The sequence below is a fragment of the Brachyhypopomus gauderio genome, chromosome 17 (assembly GCF_052324685.1).
Source record: "Brachyhypopomus gauderio isolate BG-103 chromosome 17, BGAUD_0.2, whole genome shotgun sequence".
Classification (NCBI taxonomy): domain Eukaryota; kingdom Metazoa; phylum Chordata; class Actinopteri; order Gymnotiformes; family Hypopomidae; genus Brachyhypopomus; species Brachyhypopomus gauderio.
Genome location: NC_135227.1, coordinates 14555236 through 14576197, shown reverse-complemented (window position 1 = coordinate 14576197; position 20962 = coordinate 14555236). Strand labels below are relative to the sequence as shown.

The 20962-nt window shown below is 41.6% G+C and overlaps 2 protein-coding genes across 5 annotated transcripts; one reads left to right on the top strand and one right to left on the bottom strand.

Moving 5' to 3' along the window:
* The first annotated feature begins 696 nt into the window (after positions 1–696).
* On the top strand, positions 697–19922 carry lpin1a (lipin 1a). Of its 4 annotated transcripts, none has more exons than XM_076978576.1 (21): positions 701–928; positions 7032–7232; positions 7502–7597; positions 10402–10694; positions 12698–12808; positions 12961–13035; positions 13179–13305; positions 13382–13718; positions 14006–14099; positions 14268–14449; positions 14528–14621; positions 14732–14801; positions 15543–15635; positions 15810–15865; positions 15994–16132; positions 16455–16603; positions 16837–16923; positions 17043–17195; positions 17301–17415; positions 17483–17586; positions 17828–19922. In XM_076978576.1, the coding sequence occupies exons 1-21, from the start codon at positions 860–862 to the stop codon at positions 17985–17987; spliced, it is 2805 nt and encodes a 934-aa protein (XP_076834691.1). In that variant the 5' UTR covers positions 701–859; the 3' UTR covers positions 17988–19922. The 4 variants fall into 4 exon arrangements, with proteins under 4 accessions (XP_076834693.1, XP_076834691.1, XP_076834690.1 ...); XM_076978575.1 differs by having other exon boundaries at positions 12958–13035; XM_076978577.1 differs by lacking the exon at positions 701–928 and adding an exon at positions 4832–5045 and having other exon boundaries at positions 12958–13035.
* pfn4 (profilin family member 4) lies at positions 18106–20884 on the bottom strand. Its single transcript, XM_076978579.1, has 4 exons — positions 20757–20884; positions 20333–20467; positions 20117–20222; positions 18106–20004 (listed from the first exon to the last, which is right to left on the bottom strand). Exons 1-4 carry the CDS (start codon positions 20871–20873, stop codon positions 19976–19978), a joined length of 387 nt encoding a protein of 128 aa, XP_076834694.1. The 5' UTR covers positions 20874–20884; the 3' UTR covers positions 18106–19975.
* Positions 20885–20962: the final 78 nt, after the last annotated feature.

Sequence of the window (20962 nt, the reverse complement as noted above, 5' to 3'; positions counted from 1 at the left end):
AGACATTTCAACAAAATAATTTTACAGATGTTTAAATTCCAATTCAATTCTATATTACAAAGATTGTTGAATTATTGAATTTATATTTAGTATCCACACACATTAAAAGCCCAAAATGTAAATGTAAAAAAAAAAAAAGTATTAGTAGTAATATTCTGTCACGTGATGGGTTTTACACTTTGTTGCAGTTCAGAAAGGGTCAGATGCGACTGCAGTTACAGACTCTGTCCCACCTGTTTGCACAAACAGCTCTTCATGCACCCAGTTTCTGACAGGATCATTGCTGATTGATCATTATTTAGGTACTCTACTTTTTTCCCATAGAACATTGATGTGGTAGAAGCACCACTGTGATGGTGCGGCTGATACTGGTTCATCACTGGGATACATTTAATGGTCCCTAACTCAGATACTGGCCAATAAAGAATGAAGAAAATATAGCTACCTCAAAGATACGATGTATGAGTGAAAAGCCGAATTTCCAACGTAACTCACTGGTTGTGTTAATACTTCTGCTATAGACTGTTTGAGTGCATGCTCTGCTTGTATGAGTATGTATGTGTGTGTATGCACGTCCAATCATCTCCTTAGTGCGTGAACAGGAGCCAGAGAGCCGTGCTGTTAAGGATCTCCCCACGAGATCCTCTCATGTTTCAGCTCTGGACTCCATTCCAAGAACATGCTTGATAAAATTAGTAAGAAAACATCCTCAAGCCTGTTATATAGACCACTGCTGGGATGAACACACCATCCCAGTCACACAGTTTCTTGCTAGGAGAATTGGTTTTGTCCCTAATCAAACGACAGACAGGCCTGGATTATACTGGAGAGCTGAGAGCTCCAAACAGACGATGGAACCATGCAGCTGGACAAGGAAGCAGGAGGATACGTTGATGAGCTCGGTGCCCACGAGACCAGTTGGACTTGGGTAATGCACTCCGTTTGCTTCTGTGTTTTTCACATGGCTTTCTAGCATGCAACACCGGAGTACAGCGCTGACATTGGCTGATTAGAGTTTACTGTGAGATTTCACTTTGGCAGTATTAGATAGACATGATAAAATGGCACACAAGTACTTTCTAAAGATTTATTAACCACCTACCTTCTGCACTGTATTTTAAACCAGTTATCTCAGATGACAAATTCCCACCACAGTAGCCTGATTTACAACATTTTGAATTGTGGTCACAGAAAAAAAGGCAACTGTCAATAAACATTGCGTATGAAAGCTCTAAAAAAAAAAAAAAAAAAAAAAAAACCAGAAATATGTTCCAGTTATTTTAGTCTGTACCACTGCAAAAATGTAAACCAGTGTTACTATTCAGTGGATGAATACAGTTCAATACTCTGGAGAGGTATCATTGCTTGGAGATGTCAAGTCAAAGTAGATCGAAGTGTCCAAGTCAAGAAAATGAGTAAAACACAGAATATTCTGGATGTATGCTAATCGGTTAAAGCTGATATCAAAAACATAAATCTAAATTTGATTGTAGAAAAATCCTCTTGATCACAGGAGCTGGAGAGGTCAGCCATTATGTCACACTGAACATGTGAGGAGGTCCTCATGCAGGACTAGAAGGTTGGGGACACGCGGCAAGTGTGTGAAAAGCAGCTGTCCAGTGCGTGGCTCCTAAAGCCTGTGTAACTCAATCTGCAGCTTCACACCACTGCAAGCCCCCAGACGCCTTACGTTACATGGGGACTTTTCTTGTGCACTTGCTGTTTTCATGTTAAGTTGATAGGAAAGAAAATTCTACATATTATTTTGCTTAGAGATACAAACATAACAGGCATTTATGCAATGCACTGCACCAGACCCTCACTGAATGACTTTAAGAGGTGCTAGTCAAAGTTGTGATGCAGTTATATAACTGGAATTTAAAATCACGAAGTGCCTCTTTATCATTCTCGAAGTGTCTAAAAATAGGCCATAAAACTTTATTACAAAGGCTTTCTCAGTGGGGACATCACAATAATGTCATCAGCTTGAATGATCAAACCAGATTAGATAATATTCATTGTTCATATAACAAAAACTAGCATAGACAGCCTACACATGGACAAACCATTAACTATACACCAACTCACTCTTAGTGATCGTCCAATGTTAAAGGGCTGCTGAGTATTGAGCCAAAGACCTATTGTAGCAGAGAGACAGATAGACAGACAGACAGGCTGAACATTGGACAAAAGTTACAGTGAACACAGATGCTTGTCTTCTGTCTCTACAGCATTCTTTCTAAACCTCTGCCTGTCAAACAGCTTGACACAATGTACATATCTATTGTAATCAATTGAAAGGAGATTTGCATATTCTACTGTCTTGCATTTTAATGGATAACCTTTCATCTACATGCCCCATCACAACATATTACATAATGCATCAATCAGCATGCAGACACCCTATCAGATTGCGGTCCATTAAAACACGTTCACCGGTACTGATAAAACCAGCGGATGGTATATCTATCATGTCTGTGTGATTCAGCAGTCCCACTAAGAGACAGGGACATGCTGCCTGTCACACATGCCAGGCTGTGAGCAAAGGACAAAGACAACAAACAGCCGGCAGGAAGAGGCTTCGCTGTATCCCCATCATTCCTCTCTCACTGCTGCATGGTTAGCAGTCAGCCCACACCCCAAGTGGCTCCCTGTCACGTGGTCCTCTGGGCTCTGATTGGTGGAGAAAGTCCATCCCCCTCCTTCCAAGAATACTAGTGTTCAGGCAGGAGTTTCTAGGAAGCTCTGTACCCCAGTCACATGCAGGTCGGTCGCATAGAAAACATGGTGGACACGTGCCATGATCCTTAGGCAACTAGCAGCATTGAACGAGTGATCCAGTTAATATATGCGTTCGTATTTTCTGTCTTATCCAGAGTGACTTACATATATGGCATATTTTATATATGCTGTAAACTGAACCCATGACCCATGGTGTTTTTGTACTACGGTCTCTGTGAACTACAGGAATGCAGCGGCTTTACCTAATGTAATTTTCATAATGCTACAAAGAAAATAATGGATAAAATGTGCACCTACTAAGGCGATGTTCAAAATGTTTTTTTAATTGGGATTCCTTAACTTAGATCCTAGAAACCACTCACATGTACTTGGTCCACACCCTAGTGGGTTGCCGTTTCATGCTGATAAATCAAATGGACAGATGGTGATGAAATCAAGGGTAGAGTACACTTTGTATAGCCAGGCATAAGGTCCCTGCCAATTTCAAAATACATACACACATGAATGCACGCATGCATACACACGTACACACCCATGTTCTTTAAGGCCTCATTTCCAGGAAAAAAATACAATACTTGAAGATTTACAACATTCAGCACACTAGGCAACACAACACACACACACACACACTAAGACGAACGGAAGCACAAGAATGTATTTTTCATTTTAGGGACATGTGAGGTTACTAAAGTGCACGGCCATGATACAGTGAGAGAAATGCTGGTTCTTAAGTAACATTAACAAATGACACTTAACACTAGAGCTCCTACAGCCGCGAAAAATAACTTAACACACTTAACTGTGCTGCATATGATCTGCTGCCTTTGCCTGAAGACTTTACAAACACAGCATTACACTACTGCCAACTCTATATCTTGCAAACAGGCTGTTATTAGAGTATGCCAATTTTGTCAAAAACATTTATGAAATACTTAAATGAGATGAAAATTAAATAAAAAATGTATAAAAATGTATAAACATTATAAAAATACATTTTTATGTAAAATGTCAAATGCTTTATGAGGTTCAGAAAGACATTACAGAAACTACAAACATACGAGCGCCATAAATCATCACTTTATGACCAAGACATGAAATAGGAATTGCACTGTACATTGTAGAAGCATCCTCACACGTATTTAAAGTTGCTGTCATGTGTGTGAAGCACTAGTATACAGACGATCGCAGAAAGTGCTGGTTGCGCAGGAGAAATCTGGTGTAATCGGGTAATTACGACAGCTTTAACCGCAAACCCGCACACACGCAAACACATCTGCTTCAACATGTCTCCTTTCATCACAGCTCGCTCTGTTTGCGACTTAGGCGCAGTACAATTGCAATGTAATGTTTTACCAAAGTTGTAAAAACCAACATCTTAGGAGTCACCGCTACGGGCGGGGCAGCCTTCAAACCACAACCGCCACAACAATGCAACTACAATGGTTGCATTCAAATATACATATGCAATATCATAACAAATGCAATTATTTTCTGTCCACTTTCTTTTTTTTCTTTTTTTTTTTTTTTTGAGTTTGCAGCGAGTGCTTAACACCAGAGAGTGAACCTGGACAGGAGTGAAGAACAGGGGTGATTTAAGCTTTGCTGCTTTGCTGGGTTCAGTGAAGTGTCCCGTCAGCTTTGGTCCTCACCCTTGACAGTAATAACACACTCCTAACAAACCAAGGCAGCAATTAGAGCAGCAATTTGTCCAAATAAACGCCAATGAACACAAATCGCCCCAAATCTAAAAAGCAGCTGCAAAGTAGCCAATCCAAACCGAAATAGTGCATAGACTGGGCTGTAATTTCTAGGTGGTTTTGTATAAACAGTCTACTGTTGCAGGCAATACGCAATGCATACAAGTCATGAGAGTCATTTTAATAGTGTCTCTGTAATAGTCGTTCATAAGATGCGCTCCAATACTTAATGTTTACACTAATATGGACTCTGAAGAAGAGGAAAATTATAATAATCTAGAAATATAGCACAGGCAAGATGGATGACAGTTTGCAGTCCTACTTTTATGGAAGTAAACAGTGGGACAGGAACGGGTTAAATGACGTCAGCTCGCACAGAGGCACAGACAGCCACGGCTGGAAGGTTTTTGGTTTAAATACAGTGGCAATAGCGGAGGAAAGGGCAAAGACACAGTCTGAGGGGAAAGTAACACGATATTATACACACACACACACACACACACACGCACACATACACATACACACACACACGTCGCAAGAAGAGTGGAATTTTCTGAAAGATGGACTAAATGGTGCTCTGTTGCTTCGACGTCCGTCTCCTGCAATGTATGTAATTCAGTGTCATTAATTTGTTCCTTGTTTATTTCCATACTGTAATAGGAGCATATTTGCTTGGCGGAGACCTTAAAATACCCTTCATATAGGTGCAATTGTTTTGTACATTAGACTGTACACGATTTAAAACCCGAGGAACTGAAGGGACAGTGTGTGTCTTCTCTATAGCTTATTTCCTCGGTATTAGAATGAACAAAGTTATCATACATTAGCGATCTCTCCACGAGATTTGTAGCATAATTTACCCCGTGCTGAGTTATAGGCTCCTTATGTTTTTACTGTCTTAATGATCAATTTTCACTGACACCCGTTGATTTCTCACAGCACGATGATGCTGCTGTTCAGTGCCTTTACAAATACACTCAGCTGTATTTTGTATTTTCTCCTGTTGTACATCGCGTTGTTGTTGGTTTGTAGTACATGTCAGTAGTTTTTACAATGCTGTCACACGTAGGCCACATACGGTCATATGTACAGACCGTGGGAAGCTCCCAGGCATGGAGGGAATTTATTTTGAACGACTTCCTCTGCTGACCCAGGTCAATATTTGTTTCATGTGAGGAGGTCTCAGATACACAGCATCTACTCATGTCGATTGTTCTCATCTGCTCGTCCAGTCATATGTAAAACGTGACTGAACGAGGCTGAACATGGGAGCATAACACCATAACACTTTTGTCGTTGTTGTTGTTGTTGTTGTTGTTGTGTGCCTCCTGATTTAATGTTAGCATAATCTGCAAGCCGGAATTCTTTCTTGTCAGCATAATATATTGTCAGCACATATTACTTTCTTTTCCCCCTTCTAAATGTCCGACTGCGCCAGTTACCTTATTTTTTGCACAGTCTATTTCCCCCCACGTCTCTTCTTCTCATGTGCTTTCACGTTCTTTTCTCCTTATTCAAATGTTTCCTATTCTAGGTAAGAGAAAACTAGATCTGCATCTCTGCCCAACTCTGTGCTGCTTAGTCCACTGTGTACCGCACACATTAAGCCCATAAGAGCCCCATCAGTGTGCCGAGCTTAACCAGTAGCTCTAGTTTCAAAGAGCAGACCCGAGTCTCAAGGAAAATGTCAAGTTGGCCATAACTTAAAATAGATTCATTTGAATTTGAGTCTTAAATAGTTAGTGAGACTGAAACCTCCATTACCCCCCACTCTTTGCTTTGCATCAAAAAATCAGTTGTGTCACAGTTGTAATGTGTGGATACGTCTGTTCAGTAACAAGCAATTATACTCATATACTCCATAATATATATTAAAAACTATTCTTGCTAACTGCCTAAATGTACTAAAGCCAAGACAAGGCATGATTCTTATCAGAAACTGTGTATATTTTTCCTAGTCTATGGCTTCTATGGAAGGCAGGCATAAATATTTGTATATACCAATCAGAGCTATTTGTATAAATCTCTGATATGATCTTGCATTAAAGTTGTTAGATTGGGTGACTACTCTACATCTGAGTCATATAGGCCTACACGAACATCCATGGTTTTCTGAATCTGAAAGAACTATTCACATTTCAGACTGTTCGGACATGGGTACAGAAGTGTGATGTGTAATTCCACTGTTAAAGGACTCTTTCCTCAGGAATAACTTGCACCCTACTGTCCCATATTTACACCCCACTGTCACTTTACTGTAGCACATGTCTACAATCGCACTATTGCACTTTCTGCTGCAGATAATCTTGTAATTTATACATTGTACATGTTTCACTGTAATTTATACATTGTAACCTCTGGTGTAAATTTAAGAACCTCTACTATAGTAGCTTATATTTATTATTTATTTAGTGTGTATCTCTTGACTATGTATATGTATGTATATACATTCTTAGGTATTTGTTAATGACATGGTTGGCATTCTTAGCGAGGAGCAAAGTAAGTTTTTCATTGCATTTAAGGAAACATGTTTGTGCTTTTGACAATAAACACTTTGAACTTGAACTTGAACATGGTTCTCGTCTTCTTCAGAGTCAGACCATGAACTACGTGGGGCAGCTGGCGGGCCAGGTCTTTGTGCAGGTGAAGGAGCTGTACCGTGGGCTGAACCCGGCCACCCTGTCCGGCTGCATCGACGTCATCGTGGTGCGTCAGCCTGACGGCTCTCTGCAGTGTTCCCCCTTCCACGTGCGCTTTGGCAAGATGGGTGTCCTGCGCTCCCGGGAAAAAGTGGTAAGATCTTTCTGCGCCATGAAAAGGGAGTGTACATTTAATTAGTAGTTGTCATGTAGAGGAGAAAACAACTCATTAGGAGGTCATTAGTAGAAATAAGAACACAATAATAAAGGAGGACTGTATTGTTTACAGTTAGGCAGAGGTGTAACAGCTACCTGGTCATTTTACACAACTGCATTGTAAATCACATCTGCAGATCTGAAATTCATTAAATTTTATTGTAAGATGAGAGACAGATGTAGTGCCTTTATGCCTTTGTGCTCCAGGTTGATATAGAGATCAACGGAGAGCCCGTCGACCTACACATGAAACTTGGAGAGAATGGAGAAGCTTTTTTTGTGAAGGAGACTGAGAGTGATATGGTGAGTACTCAGTCTACAACAGATACATACACCTCAAATCCAGTCCTGAATTTCCTAATTACTGGTAGTTAATTAAACAGCTAATATAACTTTGAGCCATACAAATCACAATTACTGAGGTCGAGTTTCATAGATTTTCCACCCTCTCTTTACAATAGCAGTCAAGAGGGGTGACAAAACAACTACCAGCAGGTACAAAATCCAGGACTGGATTTGGATTTAAATGCCAGAGTTGACTCCCTCTGCTCTAGAACATTATGTCCACCCCGCTCTTGCGTTCCCTATATAGTAATTTAACGAACATAACATGTGGAATATCTCCTTAAGTTGCATGATGTGAAACGTGACCCTTGTTTATTGGAAACAATTCCATGGTGGGGGCATTCTGTAACCTGAACTTGTAGGCTTGGAGGCAGAGCTCTGTCTGGCCAAAGCCCCCAGTCAGCCCTTCAGAAGCTGCCTCCCCTCTCCTCTCCTCAAACCCAGATGGAAAAAGCTGATGAATGCTGGGGCAAAATATGGTGAGGTATCCAGAACAGAAGTCCAGCTCCTGAGACGTAAGATTCCCATCTTAAGGCCTGACCTCTCTAGGGTAAACGTTCCTTGTTACTCTTGGGACACAGGTCAGCATCATCAAGGCTTCTTGATCATTGCAGACAGGCGGTCCTGACAGGCAGAGACGAGCGTCAGCCAAAGCTACAGGGACCAGTGCCCTTAAGGATTGGACTGGTGCCCTCGCAGGCATTAAGGATAGTGAGTGCAGGAATTAGCACCTCCCTTCCCTTCAAGAGCTGGTGAAGAGGCTGCAAACTGTATTGGGCTGAAACAGGCAAGAGCACCTGCTGAAAACACAGATAAACTGAAGCAGTGTTCAGCAATGCAGATCACTGTGGTTCACCCTTCTGTTACTTTTGCATTTCTAAACAAATTTGAAGCACACCCACTTGTAGTAGGAACCGCATAACTTCACACACACTGATGTGTGCGTCAATTCATTAACGCCTTTGCAGACACCACTGTTGATATCTGATATCTGGTAGCTTGAAGCGTCTTATGAAGCGTCTTCACTTACAAGCGGAGGCGGATCACTTACACTCTTGAACCGAAAAGCTAAAACATTTCAGACTAGGCTTGCTTATGGGGGAGCAGGGCCCTGGTGTGCACAGAGTCATTCACCTTTCTCTCAGATATTTTTTAACAAGTTCAGATGGAGGGCTGTACCGTAACTTAAGCATTAACTCTGAGCCCTGTGTAGCATTTACACTTCCATACTGCAAAGGTCCCTGCTCGGTCCTGTAGATGTACTGCCCTGCAGAGCTTAGTTTCAGCCTTAATCTAGCACATCTGGCATATTAAGAAGCTATGAAGGATTTAAGACCCGGTTACCAACCTTGTCGTGAGACAGATTTTCAAGAGGAAAACTCCTCATACCTTTTTAAAAATCATTATCACTAGAGATTCACATTATCACTAGAGATTTTCATGAACATTTTTCCTTTCGTAATTTAAATTTTGTGTTCCTTGTTTTTGGACAAATCACATCACATGCTGAACTCTTATATTAGATAATTTGTAATGGGATGCGTAATTCTGGGATGTATAGAAATGTAGGATTTCTACAGTATGCGCAATCATCTGTATCCGACTGGAAAATTTACTGTACTGGGCTTAATAAATGCAGTCAGAAGGCAGCCAGAAGACCGTCAGAATGCTGTCTGTTGCTAATCTCTCTTTACTTATTCCTATGAAAAAAAGGCATCAACTTCCATCAATGTCATGCTTCAGCCTGGCACTAGGCTAAAGTTCTAACCAGAGATCTCAAAGTTTTAGAAGATCTCAGAACTTAACTCAATTTTGCAGTGTTATGAGAGCCAGTCATTTGAAGAGGCTGTAATAAACTATCTGCATGTAGCTTTAAGCTCCCATATCAAGTCCAGAATCATTTAATCCTGACCTAAATAAAGCCGTCTCCTCCAATAAAAAACAGGCTTCTATTAGTGAGCTCTTCCACAGCTTCTCCTGTTGTGACAAATTCTTTGTTGACAACTTAAAGACGTATTCAGGTTTGTTTTTTACAACCCTGTTGTTTTCTGCAAGTCTCTTAGAGTATTCTGACCTTGCACAGCTGGGACTTGAAATAATTTGTAAGTGGGGGGGCTCATCATGCTGTAGAAGCAGAACTTATGGACCTCATGCAGAGCGGAACATGCAGAGATTTGGTGTCGATATAATGGGAGATAGTTATGAGTATGATGGGTTAGCAGTGACTGGAATTAATGTGTTAAAATCACTGTGGTAATATAATTATTTAATGCTTCTCTCTGTCTTTTCTTTCTAATGCAACAACTCAGCAGTAGAGTATAGCAGCAAAGGCTTTGCAGGCTACATGTGCCAGTTGCTTAATATGAAATATGCAAGTATATATGTTTCGTGTTATTTAGGGTGGATTACCCTGCAGATGATACATAATTGGACATGCTGCATCCTGTGCTAAGGCCTCAAGGGTGTTTACATCTACGTATAATCTCGGATTACATGAATGATTGCAGATGTAGGCTCTGGCAACCGTGACGTTCTCTGTACAACTGTGTTTTAAGCTGTTTTATCATTCCTGTGTCTCAAACCAAATTAACTGAGACATGACAGAAATGTACAGTAATATAACTGTTTCAGATATTGTAAAGACTTTCAGGTCCCCACAATATCTATTCCTTGTTAGTTACCTGTCTTGGCTTAATACTGTACCACAACGTTCTGATCACATAATAAACAAATATTTCATGCCAGTGTTATTGTGTCCACAGGAGATCGTGCCACTACATTTGGCTACATCCCCCATAATGACCGAAGGCTCCGTGTTAATGGAATCCCAGATGGGGAAAGGTGGCTCTCGATTGGCCGACTCCGCAACCGGGCCCTCCATCCAGTCCCTGGGCCCCTCACAGACGTCTGGAGACAATGGTATGACAAAGAAGAGGAGAAAGAGGAGGAGGAAGTCCAAAGTGGACAGTCTGAAGCATGAGGACAGTGAGGACTCAGAAGATGAGGACATGTTCCCCATCGACATGAGTTCTGACGAAGACACTGCAGCTAGCAGGTGAGTATCAAATTTGGGAGGGAAGGGGTCTCATGCTTATTTTAATATCATATGGATGAGATTGTCCGAGGATTAACAAATTGACTATATTTAGTTGGAGGGGTGATTGCTAGAGGTTAAATATTATGTTAGTCGAAGGGCAACAAAAGACTGGGGCGGCAGTTGTTGACAGTGGTGCCCCAAAATGTCTCCATCCAGTGGCTGTATGACGGTAGGCTCATCTAGAGCCTTGGAGCTCAGATAATTTCCTGTTGGACTGATTGGCACTTGACTGACGTGGGCTGTTACATGCAGATTTTCAGCTACATAGGCAATTGTGTATGGAATGTAGACTCCTTGTAACATATTGATTTATTGGAATTCCCAAGCAAGAAGTGTCAGGGATTCGATTCAGTGAGGATTGGATTACATCCCATATCAGCACTTAATTAGGTCTTGCTTGCTGACATGAAATTTGCAAAAGGTTGTGAGTGCTTTCAGATAAGAAGACTGCATGATGTACTGTAGACTATGCCTTCTTGTTCAAAAGCAGAGTGAGGGTGTGTGAATGCGTGTGTGTGTGTATGTGTGTGAGACAGACAGAAAGAGAGAGTGTTGAAATAAACAGTGGAAATAAACAAGTGGCTGGAACAAGGCTCCTGGTGTTTTTCCACGAAATCCATGAAACCACGCCAGCTTCAAACATGGCTCAGGGGGAACCTTTTGTGATTCTTGGCAATCAAACTGGCCTTCATCATACAGCAATAAAAAAACAAATCCCAGTTTGTTTGTTTTTTACTGTAAAACAAGCAGTGTATCCCTAGAAAACAATAAGTAGCTTGTGCTATGTGGCAACCTGAGGTCAAATACTCTCCACTCCACAGAATCAGTTGCCTGGGGACCAGTAATGAAATAAAACAGTGATGGATAGGATAGACCAGGCGTACTCAACTAAATTTGTCCGCGGTCCAATTTTGGCAGATACCTGTGCCCTGAGGTCCGGTGCGGCGGGGGTGGCGAACGTAAGTTGGTAAGGGGGGGGGGACGGTGCGCGAACGGTGGAGGCGTTTATACTTTCGCGAGCGTCACTGCAGTGTTCTCCGAAACGATAGGCGTTTTGTCCGAAACGATATGTGGTAGAAACACCCCTCAAAACAGGGTAATGAACATTTACCTGACCAATTTTAATGTTGCTATATGTTTCAGGTTTGAAAAGTGCTGGAATTTAGGTTAAAGTACTTTAAAATGCTTGAAATTGTAATTACTTGGTTTCACAACAAATAGCTGAATAGTTCTCTTTTATTAGGTTAACAAATACGAGCCTCTTGTAATTCCAGGACGAAACATGAGAGAACGTGAAGATGTGAAGATTGGGCGTTTTTTAAATAAATAACCATTAAATAATGTGATAAAAGCGAATTATTTCGAGTATATGTATAAATATTTAACTTAATTATGTTTAAGTTACAAAATTCGAGAGGTGCACGACCTCTCGAACCGACAGCGCGCGAGGCCCTCACGCACACGCGGAGCCACAGCGATTACGTCATTGTCGCCGCGCGGACCCTCGCGCCGCTCGCGAAGCATCAACCAGGCAGGCTTGTTGTTGAGCGGGGGTGGCAAACGTGCCACTCGTGACGGAGTGTTTTTTCAATAGCCCTGAAATAAATGCTACGATTTTGTTTTGGTCCGTATCCAGTTAATCAGGAATGAGATTGGGTCCGGACAGGACTGCGTTCGGGTCCGGATCCGGACCGCGGTCCGCCAGTTGAGTACCCCTGGGATAGACCATGGTTTCTCTGTCACAAGTCCAAATAAAGAAGTCTGTATTGGAGTGAATGTCTATTCTGTGCCTCGGTGAAGAGGCAGCTCGGTTGCATTCCAGAGGCTCTTGGGAAACCTCACAATTCCCTTGGATTGTCTGGGAAAGAAAGAGTCTGTAGGAGAGTGCGCTGCAAGCCTTTAGTTTTGTCTGTGTATATGTGTGAAGTGTTTGGAATTTCTTTCTGCGCACATGTTCTCAGAGCTGCGTCACACGACGTCTGTGCTGAGCGGGCAGATGGCCCTTCCAGCAGTCCTTTCAAACAGGGTACAGCGTACGGCCAGTGTGAGGAAGAGTGGGCACACGTGCACAGGTATGGGGTATGACCCCCCCCTCCCGGATGCAACACACAGCGCGCCTCATATGAAAATAGCTAACCAGGCCTGGAAAACATGATACAGATGAGACCAGACTGTGTGCAGTGTGTTCTTGTTAGTTATGTGAGTAACTCCTCCTCACTAGCAGCACCAGGATGGGCCAGACCTGCCCTCTGTCCATCTCCTGCCCCCAACAAACGTCCGTGTTTGCATCTGCAGTGAGGTATAAAATGCAACCAGCACCTATACCAAATCACTAAGCGTTTAATTAACAAGAATTTTACAAGTTTATGGTGTTATCTTTATTTAAAAAAAAAACAAAAAATACTTCTTCTCATCTTCTCATCTGCCTGCTTCCTTTCCAAGCACGGTGAGCGACTCCTCACCTTCCACACCGAAGAGTGACTCAGAGCTGCTAGTCAGGGCGGCTAAGGGGAAGTTGGAGAACCCAGAAATGCTGTGGGCCTGGGGAGAGCTACCTCAGGCTGCAAAGGTACAGGAGCAGACCTTCTGAATGACAGTATATTCGTGCTAAAGCTGTGTGTAACAGGTCATATCTTTTCTCCCAGCCCTCATTCAAGCAGCCCCTTACTTCTGCTAATGAGCAGAAGCGAACCGAATCCATGGTGGTGACTCCAGCTTCAATCCCCATGTCAGACAGCACACACTTCCGGGCCATCACAGGAGATGGCATGGTGGAAACCCTTGAGGAAAGAGCTCCAGCCCTCACTTTGTACTCAGCAGATCTTGAGGCTGGGGAGGCGGCTGCCATCTTGGAACCTGCTCCACCCATGGAAGTGGAGACCCAGAGTGCAGCTGCTCACCTCATCGCCAATCTGGAGGATGATCCACAAGGCCCTGGGGCCCGCACCCCCGGCAAGACGGACTCACCCTCAAAAAGAAAAGGTATAGATTAGTGATTCTATTATGTTTGAGGATCACATGTAGTTCACGTAGTAGCAGGTAGTGCATAGTGCTAGAGACAAAACATGGGTTTGATGTGCTGTCACACTGATAAATATGTATGTCACCCTGGGTAAAATTAGCCAAATTCAGTAAATTATGTCTTAAAACCATTAAAAATGGCAAGTGATTGCTGAAAGAAGAAATTAAAATGTCATGATGAGTGAAAGTGATCATGAGCTTAATTATAGAGCTTACATAAGAAGAGTTAATGTATTATCTATTTTTAGACAAAAGAAGTCGTCACCTTGGATCAGATGGAGTTTATTTAGATGATCTCACAGAGCTAGAGCCTGAGGTAGCAGCACTCTACTTTCCTAAGAGGTAAACCATCCTCATCTCTGGCTTCTGTAGCATGCAGTGACTTCATGAGCCTAACTTCCTGTTAATTAAACCACGTGGTCTTTGACTGTCACATTAGCAGCTACAAGCATGTTGGCCAGATGATTGAATTCCCTCTACATAGTAATGATAAGTGCTTGTGTAATGCAGCGATGGTGCAAGTCTACTGAGAAGTGGGACAGAGTTGAGGAGTGCCAGTCAGTCACCCCAGTCAATGGGCAGCAGTGGAATGGACAGTGGAGTGGACAGCTATTCTGACCAATTAACAGACCTGCCCAACATCGCCATCTCTCTGTGTGGAGGACTAACAGAAAACCGGGAGATCACAAGTGGTAAGCAGACTTGGTTTCTCCCGGGAAAGATTGTCATTGAACCAGTTAACACAACTGGTCTCAATTTTCCTTCCACAGAGGAATTTCAAGAGAGAGCAATATCTTATCAGGAATTTGCTGACAATCCATCTCTTATTGATGACCCCAACCTGGTTGTAAAAATTGGAACAAAGTATGTAAATATCTCACATGGTTTGAAACGTTCAAGTATGATTTTTACCACTATATGATTCTGGTTTTTCACATAACCCTTTATAATTCATAACTCTCCAAATCCTGAAGGTATTATAATTGGAGTACTGCTGCTCCAATAGTGCTGGCCCTGCAGGTGTTCCAGAAACCACTGCCAAAGGTAAGAGCTGCATAACTGAAGAAGTGACTATTTTACTATACATATATTATTATTATGATTATTATGATTATTATTATTCACCATGGAACACTGTCAATATTAGCTTTTTCTTAGTATATACCCTTAGTCCATCATTTTGTATCAGTTTGACTGTATCCAGGTTATCCAAAGAACTCATTGCACCCAATTCATGCTTTACCTCATGCTTAGATCGTTTGCTGTGTCTTGGCTGCTTCCCACTTCACAGAGTTTAATGCTAGTTGCAATGTCAAACACATGTGCAATCATTTAATTTACTAAAAATAATTTACTAAAAATAAATTCAGAACATCATTTTATTTTAGGCACTGCTTTGTGTCTGCACTATTTGTCTTTACACTGCAAACGTTTGTTGCTTGTTGTCGTGTGCCTCCAGGTGTTAAAAACCTGAAGAAATTGAGTAAACTTGTCTCTTCCCTTCCTGTTTTTCCCTTCTTTTGTCTGTTGATTTATCTTCCTTCATCCCATCCTGTGTGGCCCTGTTCTAAGTACTCTTGCCTGAGTTATGTGTATTCTGCTTTGGGATTCTTCACCTACTGTTTTCCGAATGTGTTTGGCTACAGTCCCGTATGTCCTCCATCTTATGTATCGTGTATTTGTGTCTGCGTGCATGCCCTTTTCCTCCGTCTGCGCAGCTGCAGTCATCCATAGTCATTTAGTCTTTGAGTTTTGAGTATCAGGACCTCTGTGCATTTGCTCCAGGCTACAGTGGAGAACATCATGAAAGAGAAAATGCCCAAGAAAGGAGGACGCTGGTGGTTCTCATGGAGGGGGAGAAATACCAGCTCCAAGTCGGTAGGCTGCCACTTCCAATGTTTGACATTATTACACTACATAGGTCCAGAAGATTCTATATGCGTTCTAGCAGTAATGGGGAGACACGACTGCTCCAAGTGCTGCTCACGCAGGTAACGTTTAGCCACAGGTTGAGAGCGTTTGGCTGAGTGAGTGTCTCTCTCGCTGCATCAGGAGTCTGTGTCAGATCAAGTGGAGAGTGGAGATCAGGCTGTGAGACCAGGCAGCAGGTAAAGACCAAAGCCCACATAGTGCTTCACAGCCCTCTGGGAGAACACAGTTCATTGTTACTCATCATAGGGTAATGGCTAGACCTGCTGTATGTTTTGTACTCACATGTCCTGGGGTTTTGTAACAGCTTAAAGGATGAATCATCCTCGAGTGATGACGAAGGCACACTGGATCAGCTGAATTCAGCCATCACCCAGCCCGAGCCTCTTCTCAGCCCTGGTAGCATCTGCTACAGGAAGACCCTCCGCCTAACTTCCGAGCAGCTAGTAAGCCACGAAACCACGAACATTCATGTGCATATACTATAAATCTGAACTTACTAGAGTAGACGTCTTAGCTACTGTTTCAGAATGCTCAAAATTGGCTATTACAAAGCATGTAACATATTTTATGAGTAGCTGAATGCCCAAGAAAGGAGGGTGCTGGTGGTTCTCATGGAGGGGGAGAAATACCAGCTCCAAGTTAGAAGCAACAGATATAACTCTGTCGCACTGAGCTGGGTTTCTCAAAAGAATTGTAACGCAGGGGAAACAGGGCCCTGATCGGTGATATGACTGAATTGTGAATAAGCATGTATAATGTTCTCAGGCCAGTCTGCAGTTAAAGGAAGGCCTCAATGACGTGGTCTTCAGTGTGACCACCCAGTACCAGGGCACCTGTCGCTGTGAGGGCACCATATATTTGTGGAACTGGGATGATAAGATTGTCATTTCAGATATAGATGGCACTATCACCAGGTAAGAATGAGCACGTACATTATACATTATCTTTAATAATGTAATGTTAATTCCAGAGTTCCAGAAAGTCATGCTAAACTAGTAGTAATATCTTTTTATTATTGTTCGCTTACTTGTAATGGTGAATGGACTAGCAGTTGCCAAACTAGTCTTATTATTTGTGATTTAGTCTTTGATTGAAAGCTAAAATTAAGGATTGTCATGGAAACAGCTGTTTTATAATCCCCCTGCAGATCAGACACCCTGGGGCACATTCTCCCCACTCTGGGTAAGGACTGGACTCATCAGGGGATCGCCCGCCTGTACCACAAAGTCAGCCAGTGAGTTTTACGTTTGTCACAATGACACCTCATGCTGTTACAACCAGAGTGTGTTAGTTTCTAGCGCTGTACTTTCAGGCATTTTCAAACTTATTCTGTTTTTCATCATTGTTAAATAGGAATGGTTACAAGTTCATGTATTGCTCTGCACGGGCAATTGGGATGGCAGACATGACGAGAGGTTACCTGCACTGGGTTAATGAACGAGGCACCATGCTACCTCAGGGTCCCGTCCTCCTCAGTCCCAGCAGCCTGTTTTCAGCACTACACAGGTGAATATGTGCACATGCACAGGATTCATTCACTCTTGTTTTATTTGAGTCTAGCCCACCCTGGTTGCTTAACTGCAGTAATAATTTTCTGGTTCTGCGTTTTAGAGAGGTCATTGAGAAAAAGCCAGAGAAGTTCAAAATTGAATGTCTGACAGACATTAAGAACCTCTTCTCTCCAAACACGGAACCTTTTTATGCTGCCTTTGGAAACAGAGCTACTGTAAGTGCCAGCAGTAGAAACTCCACTGGTTATCCACTGTAGTCCTGATAACTCATTCTCTCTGTAGGATGTGCATTCGTACAAAGAGGTTGGAGTGCCATTAAACCGAATCTTCACTGTGAACCCTAAAGGAGAACTTGTCCAAGAACATGCCAAGACCAACATATCATCGTAAGTGCCTACCACAGCCTTCCAGAGGAACTCTACACATAAAATGCTAAAATGGCCCACAAAAAATTAAATCTAGTCTCGACCACTGAGTACAAATGTGTGTGTGTCCTGCTTGCTTGTTCTTTCTACCTTTCAATCTTCATTAGAAACAGTAACAGTTTGGCTGTAAGTGGTCAGGTCTTTTCCGCTGTACTTTATGCAGACTGAGGTATAACTAAGCTCTTCCCCATTCCTCTGCTAGGTATGGCCGTCTGTGTGAGGTTGTCGATCATGTCTTCCCTCTGCTGGTCAGAGGCAATACCTCAGACTTCCCCTGCTCAGACACCTACAGCCAATTCACCTACTGGAGAGACCAGCTACCAGAGGTAGACAAGCCAGGTGAACCAGAAGAAAATAGCTGAAGGGATCGGCAAACCATGGCTACATAGATACGCTACTGTCTGAACACTAGCACATCTCTAATGCAGCCACACCTCTCCTCTCAAGCACAAGTGATATGACACTTTTTAGGGTAGCATGAGACTACATGACTTTTATCACTGCAGTGAGTCATCCATTTAAGCTAATTATATCCTAGTTTTGAGTCTTGTGATAGGTTGTTATGCAGTTAACACGTCGATAAACATGCAGATTTTTTACCAGTATCTGCAAGGCTACAATTACAGTGGCAGTCAACTCACACTAAAACTGAGACTACAGTGTCATACATGATTTTTTAATTCATAGCTTATATTTTGAAAGAGGAACATTTATTATGCAGAGAAACAAATTTTAAAACAATAATGTTAGGTGTGAAGAAAAGATATAAGATGTGGAAGCCAGCAGCAGTCTCAGGTCTAACAACATTTACAGATAGTAAATATGTGTAATTTACATTACAATACATTTTATTTATTCAACTCTTTAGGACATTTTTGGAACAAATGGTTCAAAACAAAGAAAAAAACAGTCAACATTACGATGTTACTTTTCACATTTTAGTTTAATGCTAACTGAACGTAGAGCACAATACTTTTAAAAGAAAATGTAATATTTATTTTTAAGCTGCTTAGCATTCCTTTATTTGTGTCTGATTTTATTATTTGTAAGAATTCTACAAATGATGAGCCAGTTGCTCTATGACTCTTACCCAATAATTCAACACAACAAACCCGGGAATGAGAGGGAACTCAAGGACAACTCAGGGTCACAAGGTTTCCCTAACTCTTATTTGTTTATCCATCACATGCGAGGGATCTTCAATTTCAACAAGTTATAAAATAATCAACTGTAAATGAATTTAATATACATTTTAGGCATTTTCTAAACATTAGATGTTATTTAAAAGAATGTCTTAAATTCTTAATAAAGTTCATAAAAATAAAATCAACAGATTAATTAGTAGAAACAATTTGTTTCAAGAAATCAGTGGTATACAGTGCTTATTTGTTCTGAAATGAGTCGGGTGAAGGGGCGTTTAGAGAACGTGTGTCTGAGCTAAACGTGAAAATGTGTTGGTTGACTGAGGAAATAAGGGTTTTGCTTATATAGTATAGTCACGTAAAAAAGATATTTACCTGACTATGCAATGGATTATGTTCAGTTAATCCTGCAGTGTTGCCTTGGATAACAAAGAGCACATATATTTAAAATATGCACACACTAAATTTGTGTCACAAATGCCTATAGTAACTGAAATGTCCTTGAGAGACTATGCTCCGTTTTAAAAACTCAGCATTTTGTGTGTGTTAAAATGTGCTGTTTGTGATATTAAAAATGAGCAACATTAAAATGCAATTTGTAGTGGTTTACAATGGGAAAAGTCCTTAACTAGTTCTTTCAATGATGCAAACTTTCACGTTATCATATTGATAGCAGACCACTACAAACCATCACACTGTGAATGATGAAACAAAAATGGTATATTCCAACTATTCTGTTACTTTTGTCTAGGTTTCTCAATGATGCAGTTTATTATAGCTATATTTAAACTGGAGAAAGGGTAACTCACTCACCTATTGGGGTCTTGAGGCTACTTCTCACTATTCTAAAGTATCTGTGTCCTCCACTGCTTTTTTATCATTTGTGATCATTGCAGAATTCTTTCTGTGAAAGATATCATTGCCTAAGTTGTGGCTAAGTTTCCGTTTTGTTTGATGTCAGGATGTTAAAAATCCACTGTAGTGTTAAAATGTATGTTGCCAAATCTAGATCTGTATATTAAAATCTTACAAGAACACAGACACAAGTTCTTCTTTTTTTTCTTTCTGAATTATATCAAGCCCACAAATAATAGTGAGCATGTTGTGCTAGGTTCATACATTTGCAATTTGGAAATAAAAAGCTCTTCTAGTTAAGCCACTTAGTGTGTTCCCATTTCTCACATGCATGTGTGATTTGTTTTTACTGTTCATTTCCCCTTCTCACGCAGATATTCAGCTGAAAAAAAAACAGAGTAAATCAAATGAGAGAAAATCAGATTTGAGTTAATCAGAAAAATCTGTATTCCAATTTTAAGGAACATAATAGAACAAAACAGGGCTAAACATACCTAGTTTCTCAACTGCCTCCACACAGACACTAGGGTACATACTCTCGTTGTATGTTGCAACTATAACAAGGAGTGCAGTTTTGACCAATATGAGACCATTATCCCCCTAAAACAATGGGGAGAGAGGGAAGTGCTATATCACATCATGGACCTCTAGCTGCTTTCGTAAATATGATGTTGGTTAGTGTACACTGTGCAGAATGCAGGCGAGCTTACACATTTGCAGTAGATGGAGTTTCTGTCTGCCCGAACACAAGTGAAGTCCTTCTCCTCAAAGGAGAAGCCCTGCTCCCTCGTCAGAGTCGCGCGCTTGAAGGAGTCCGTGAACATCTGAGCGTCACGGGGAGTGAGCTAGCAGCACGCGCACAAGTACAGGCGGTCACCCCGGTCCAGAGTGACTCACAGAACCACAAGTATAGGCGGTCACCCCGGTCCAGAGTGACTTACAGAACCACAAGTATAGGCGGTTAAACCTAATCTTAACTTGGCATACACCGATAAAGCTGTGTACTGACCTAACTGTAGTAGCAACATGTTAATATAAGTTCGCCCATATTCATACATTAAGCGAAGAATGGCATCGTAACGCTGACGTTTGTGAAGGCAGACAAGTCAGGTTTCACACTTGACATGGACTTACCTGAAACCTCGACGACACCGCGGTTACACGGCCACTTCTTGCTACAAGAATAGCCGCATTTTCTACATGTTTTGTATCAATAAGGCAGTCGTTGATCAACATTTGAAATTGATTCATACTATTCTCGTTATAATCAGCGTTTACACCTGAGCTTCCTTAGCAACCGACTACCAACCAAGCTTAGCTGAATAACTTATTTTATGTGA